Source organism: Condylura cristata, unplaced genomic scaffold, assembly GCF_000260355.1.
Source record: "Condylura cristata isolate star-nosed mole 26May11 unplaced genomic scaffold, ConCri1.0 scaffold00020, whole genome shotgun sequence".
NCBI classification, from domain to species: domain Eukaryota; kingdom Metazoa; phylum Chordata; class Mammalia; order Eulipotyphla; family Talpidae; genus Condylura; species Condylura cristata.
The window spans coordinates 257,638-264,553 of NW_004567121.1; the positions used below are offsets into that span (position 1 = coordinate 257,638).

General features: G+C 45.4%; 1 gene segment (V, D, J or C); it reads right to left on the bottom strand.

Moving 5' to 3' along the window:
• Positions 1-2,223: 2,223 nt before the first annotated feature.
• LOC101623569 lies at positions 2,224-4,239 on the bottom strand. The segment is given in 3 exon segments: positions 2,224-2,469; positions 3,719-4,065; positions 4,191-4,239. Coding segments are annotated over 3 exon segments (642 nt in total).
• Between the last annotated feature and the right edge of the window lie 2,677 nt (positions 4,240-6,916).

Genomic DNA, 6,916 nt, shown 5'->3' on the forward strand with positions numbered 1-6,916 from the left:
TTAGATTTATCTAACGATCAGAATTAAAAAGACATACTGGTCTGGTTTTCAAGTAAATAGACTAATGAAAAATGTGCCCTCCATCCGCAGCAGAGTGAAGACAGAAGGAAGAAGAGGGACGAAGCTGGGGTGCCCATCCCCAAGGTGCCTCTGGCGTCTCATCCTGCTCAGAGATGTGGGGGTGGCTCTGGGGACACCGCCAAGCGGACTGAGGGTTCGCAGGTTCCATCCCAAGGCACAGACATCGGGCAGGTTTGCTCACACTCAGCACACTGGAACTCCTCCTTGATGTCGCAAGACCCCAGGGACTACCCAAGCTTAGGGGCCTCTTGGATACAAAGACACCACTCTTACCCTTCCGATATTTATTTCTAACACAGCCAGGCATATGCTTACGTGGGTTTGCTGCCCTCTACTGGCAGTTTTTTGATACAACAGCTCACGGATACGCGTTGTGGAGGCCTGAAGAATCTAGCTTATATTTGCACTGCTATTCATAAAGCCGACACCATAACTAGACTGTCACAGTGCAGACTCTGTAGGCACACAAAACGAGTCCTTGTCTCGATAAACCGGAAACCTAGGTGAGAACAGAAGAATAACACGTGGCCAGGAGTTCAGAATAGATGTTGGCGACATGACAGTGAAGGGTTGGGATCTGGGGTCCAGGTAAGTGAGATGCCAAAGACGAGCTTTTGGTCAGAGAAGGAGGGCAGGAGGCAGGCAGGTTTCAAGTTTAATGTTGGGCGGGGAATAGGAAGCAGAGATTTCTGATCGAGATCTGTTAACCTGGCTTCATCCCTCCTTCCAGAAACATTCCAGAGCATCTCTGAGACCCATACGTAAGAAGAACAGGTAGAATCGCAGTGGTTAGTCAGCACCTAAAATAAAGCTGATCTAATTGAGAGACAGTGTCTCATGTTGTGTAATTCTATTCTAAATGTGTAGAGCTGCTCACGTTTATTAGATTAGCTGATGTGGTTTTAGACATTAATAACCATCAATATTATTGGGACAATGAAGCTAATGTTTACCCCAGAGTCTGCAGCACCCTGGAATGGGGGCTGTGGCCACTACTCCCTGGCCCCATGAGGCTCATGCCCCTCAAGTGGACACACTTGTTGTGAGCACAGGGCCCAGAGGCCTCTGGGTCCAGCGTCAATGGCTGCACTTGCCTTGCTGAGTCCTGCCCAACAGGGCCAGCCTCTAATAAGGGCTTTAGGGGCATACATGGGTTTCGGGGTACAAGCAAAGCAAAAAAAATGGGGTGCTGATCTGGGCTTCCAGCTTCTCAGTAGAAGCACTTTCTGTGTCAGAGGTGTGACCCAGGCCAAGCTGCCTCATTCATAATATGGATCATTTTACCCTGTTAGGCAATAAAATTGCTGAAGGTATCTGGTTCTTACAATACAAACTGGCCTTAAAACACGAGAGAGAGAGCCCTCCCTGGTGGCGCAACGGGTTAGGGCACAGTACTGCAAGCTAGCCACAGCTGCTTCAGTGCAAGTTCGATCCCTGCCTGCCCCGGAGGTGACCCACATGGCGCAGCAGACCTCTCCGGACCTGCCTGCTGCTTCCCTCAGCAGTGTACTTCATTCTTCTGCCTGTTCTGTTCCCCACTCTGTCTCTGGTGGAAGCCTCTCACCACCCCTGCCCCAATGGCCTGTACTCCAGTTCTGTATGCATAAAATAATAAATGTTTTTAAAAAAGAAAAAGAAAAACACTGATGCTCAGTTAGAAAATACTGAAACTGAAAACAAAAATACAAGATAGATTTTTTTTTTAAATAGTAACTGGTTAAACATTCAGGTCCCTGTGCTCCCCATGAGAGTCCCTGGCTTTTACAGTTTTCTTTAGTCACAGCATCACTGCCTGCCTGCACCTTACACAGCTGCATCTGCAGTTGAACCCAGAGTCCTCCCTGACCCTCACAAATCAATGGTCTCACGCCCCACCTCTGTGCATTGTCTGATTTTCGGTGGAATTTGACTTTCACTAAAATTCTATTGACACATAGTCTTCCCTGCACAACTTCCTTCTATGCTTCCACTAACATAGGATTGATTATCTGGCACCAAATTTGTCCTATGAACTCATGTAAAACTGCTGTTCATTTGCAGCTATGACTAGTTCCTGATTTCCTAACACTGGGAAAAAACATTTAAGTGGAAACCTTCCCAGTCTTTGCTACTGGAAAAATAATTCAGTGCTTTCCATTCACTTTAAGTTAGTTCTCCGTCTTCAGCTTCCAAGGTCATGATGGTGAGCATAAAGTCTGTTCCAGATTCATTGTCACTGAACTGAGATGGGAACCCCAAGACCCAGATGGATTGGGGAGCATGTTCACGAGTCACTCGAGAGCCTGCTGTGGTTTGCAGGTACCGGTGTGCACCTGTGCTGAGGTCCTGGTTGGTCCAGCAGGTGATGGTGGCGTTCTCCCCTGGAGTCCCAGGCAGGGAGGCTGGAATCTGTGTCAGTACAATCTCACGCCTGGAGGCTGAAAGCACCATGAGATGTTGGCAGCACGAAGTCTAGCTAGAGGACACCCCTCCCCCCCACTAGTTAGGGTGAGTATATTCTTTAAAGTTTCCGAAGCGACCCTTCCACTGGGGAAGGATTTCCAGAGAAGATGAATCAGCAATAGCTCTAGCACCCCATCTTCTACCTCACCCTCATATTCTCACCTGAAATTCAGATGCACAAAAGCCTAAGGACCTGGATGAGATATCTTCTCACTGCTTTTGACTTGTTTATTTTGCTCCTCTTACATCTCAAGATCAAAATTTCTGCAAGGCAGGGACACTCCAGATGTCAGAGGACGAATATATGGAAATGATGGAGACTTTGTATTGATTTAAATACTCCAGCGTTTGTCAAGAGAATGGGCTTTGTGTCCTCACTGAGTACAATAAGTCTCCCTCTGCTTGAGATTTGATCTAAGAGATGTTGAGGGTTTTTTTTTTAACTATCTTTATTGATATACAAAAAGGTCACACATAATTAATGAACCCAGTGGGATAAGTTAGATAAATTCTTACTTAGTAAAACCAGCACCACAGTTAAGGTAATAGACAAAAATATCAGCCTCAAAATGTTCTTTACATCGTGTTTGATGTTGCTAGAACTGTGTATGTGTGTGTTAAGATGCTTAATATAAATCTACTTCTCAGCCAGCTTTGTTAATTATAGACAATGTGTTATAGAGCAGAACTCTACTCATGTCACATGCCTGGGACTTTATACCATTATTTTGTAAGAAGTCAGCTGTGCTTGACAAATTCACGGCAAAAGGCAGAGCTTGAAGTCAGCTGTGCCAGAGACCCTCACTTGGGCCAGTGATCCAGCTCAGGGTTGGCTAGTTAGTGTCCTTATCAAATAAGGACGCTGTGTATGCATTCTGAAAAGATCTACTATCACCCACATCATAGATTTCTACCATTCCGTAACAAGCTCACACCATCATCAAAAAAACAAATTCAAGTTCTCCACTGGTGAGGAATCAGCTGCTTAGGTTGGAAAGTGTCATGAGCTGTCAGTGTGAGATCCAGCACTTTCTCAGTCAAGAGGGAAACAGTGGCTTCCAGTCTTAGCCCAAGGTGGTTCTTTTATGATTGGATGGAACAAATCCTCTTCCATCTTCTTCTAAAGAGAGTCAAAGAATCTTCTGTGCCTGCTCACAAGACCAGAGCAACTGATTTGGGTATCTGTACAACCCACGAGGGAGGTTTTTGTTCGGGGCTCAACCACCGTGGGAGGAACATGTGTACCCTGCTGGCAGTAATAGACTCCAGCATCCTCAGGTTCCAGCCTGCTGATCTTCAGGGTGAAATCTGTCTCCGACCCGTTGCCACTGAACCTGTCGGGGACCCCTGTTGCCCTATTGGAAGCCCAATAGATCAGGAGCCTTGGAGACTGGCCCGGCTTCTGCAGGTACCAGTACAAAAGGCTGTCTCCATCACTATCTACTAGGCTCTGACTGGCCCTGCAGGAGATGGAGACCTGCTCCCCAGGGGCGACGGCCAGGGAGAGGGGGGTCTGGGTCAGCACGACATCCCCACTGGAGCCTAAAAAAAAAAGGAAAGAAAAATGACAAGACAAGTATTATCAATCATTTTCATTCTATTCATTCTGTTACTAGTTTAAGCAAAATACTGCTTTGTTTACCTTTCTCCCTAACCCTCTGCCTCACCTGGGGTCCAGAGCATCAGCAGCCCCAGAAGCTGAGCAGGGAGCCTCATGTTGAAATGATGAACTGAGTTGCCCATTTAGGTGAGACAAGTCTGGAGCTGACCTTTTATCTCAGCCCTGCCAGAGGAGGGCCTCCCTAGGGACCCATATGCAAATGCCCTGGGGGGGCAGTGGGGTGCAAAACCCAGGGGAGGGAGGAAGGTTTCATATAAACAAAGTGAGTAGCATGTCTTCTGTTTGATGAAAACTAAAAGAAACATTGGTATTGCCAGATTGGAGAAAGAGCAGATTCTGAAAGCTTCTGAGTTATTTTGTGGAAGACAAAATGTGCATGTCCTATGCTGCTTACAAATAACATATTACTTATTCATACATGCTAAACACATAGAGTGTGTCCAGGTTTAAACCAGGTAGGTGACTGACCCTCTTGCTTGGTTTCTCCCAGGTGGCCTCACGGCTGACACAGCTCCCGACCCCTGGCCTGACAGGCAGAGACTTCACGTGACACAACAGACATAAGGGGCAGTGTGCTTTGGGTCTGGCTTGCAGGCTACCACTTTACTTTTTACTCACTTTTTTTTTTTAAAAGAGATTTATTTATTTAATGCATGCAAGAACTGGGGTATAGACCAGAGGTGCAGGGGGTGAGAGGATTCACCAGAGACAGAGCAGAGAGCAGAACAGGCAGATGGACTGAAACACACTGCTGAGGGAAAAAGACACTGCAGCAGGCAGGACAAGAGAGGTCTGCACCATGTGGGTCACCTCCTTGGCTGGGGATCGAACTCATGTTGCAATACCTGGGAAGAGCTTCATAGGGCTGCACTTTAACCCCTTGCACCACCAGCAAGGGCCTTTATTTATACCTTTTACATCACTGTGCATTCCCTGTAAAATCCCCATCACCAGTTCACCCGTGAGCCATTGTCAGGGTAACACTTTAACACTGTTAAATGCAAGAGTTAGAAATCACATTTCCCTGGGACATAGAGAATGAAACTCCGTAATTTAATCTCATAAACACATTTACGTGAAAAGAGCTCTCTCTGAGAGACAGAGAGAATCTCTCTCCATCAGTCTCTCTCTCTTTCTTTTTTACGAGCTCTCTTTCTCCCCCAATTGCATGAGAACCTGGATCTCCCTGCCTTGCATGTGGGCGGTAACAGCCCTGAGGCTACAGTACAAAAGGAGACGTGTGGCCAGGAGAGCAAGGGCTGGAGCCAGTGTTTTAAGATCTTGGGTAATCTGTACTGAAGAAGGAATTTTCCTGCGTTTTTACTGAAACTTGGTGAGCATGCAATACTGTGCGGGGTCAGACCTGGGTCAGCCTGCCCCACCTCTCTATTAAAACAGCAAAATAGCTTAGGTTGACACGACCATCTCATGTCATCAGATACAGATTTACTTGATTGAAAATTGGTGTCAACTTCCAATTCCTTAATGGAGACAATGATTGGCTACAAATAAAATCCTGCAGCAATGGAAACACTAGAGTTTGGAGTTCTAGTAAATCTTGACATATTTATACCTCAATCCCTATCAAATTGATTGAGGAAACAAATCAGCACATGGAAATCTATGTAGGATTCTACAAGAAAGCTTGCTCTGAAATGCTGCAAAAATAAAACATTGAACAAAGCTGGCAGGCCTGTTCAAAGGTGATGTTAACCTTACTCTCTGACCTCCGTTGCAGGACTCTGGATGCTGATGACAAATTAAGGTGAAGACACAGGAATAGAAAAGCCCATAGTCCTTATTTCACTGCTTTATTTTTTAAATAATATAATAGTTTATTTTTACATTATTTTGTGCCTTTTCCCATCTCAGTTGTAATCCCCATGGGCTTCCCATCACCAAATCACCCATGTGCCATCACCATAGTCCAGTGTACCTCCTTCTCCCCATCATTTTTGATCCCATTCCCCACTCCACCTGCATAAAATGTCTCTGGTATATAATTGTTCCTTATCATTATTATTTTCTTGCCTGGTCCATTATACTCCTGCTATGAGTGAAACCATCTGGTATTTTCCCTTTTCTTTCTGGGTTATTTCACTAAGCTCCATCCATGTTGTTGTAAAAGGCATGTGTTTATTTATTTATTTTGTTTGGTTGCTGAATAATAATCTATTGTGTATATGTACGACATCTTTTTAATCCAGTCATCTACTTTTGGACATTTAGGTTGTTTCCATGGCTTTCCAATTGCAAATAAAGCAGCAATAAACATAGGGTGCAGGTGTCTTTTTTTTTTTTTTAAGATTTATTTATTTGTGCATACAGAAATGTGGTACAGGCCAGAGGCTCAGGGGCAGTGAAAGGCTTCACCAGAGTCAGAGTGGGGAGCAGAACAGGCAGATGGACGAAGTACCCTACTGAGGGGATCAGCGGGTGGGTCAGGAGAGGTCTGCCGCGTCATGTGGTCATCTTCAGGGCAGGTGGGAATCAAACTGATGCTGAAATGGCTTTAACTTCTCAGTGCTGTGCTTTAACCCACTGTGCCACCAGGGAGGGCCAGGGTGCAGGTGTCTTTATGAATCAGTGTTTTTGTGTCTTTTGGATAGATACTAGGAGTGGGATTGCTGGGTCATATGGAAGCTCCATTTTTTTTTATTTTTTTTTTTAAGATTTATTTATTTGTACATACAGAACTGGGGTACAGGCCAGAGACTCAGGGGCAGTGAGAGACTTCACCAGAGACAGAGTGGGGAGCAGAACAGGCAGATC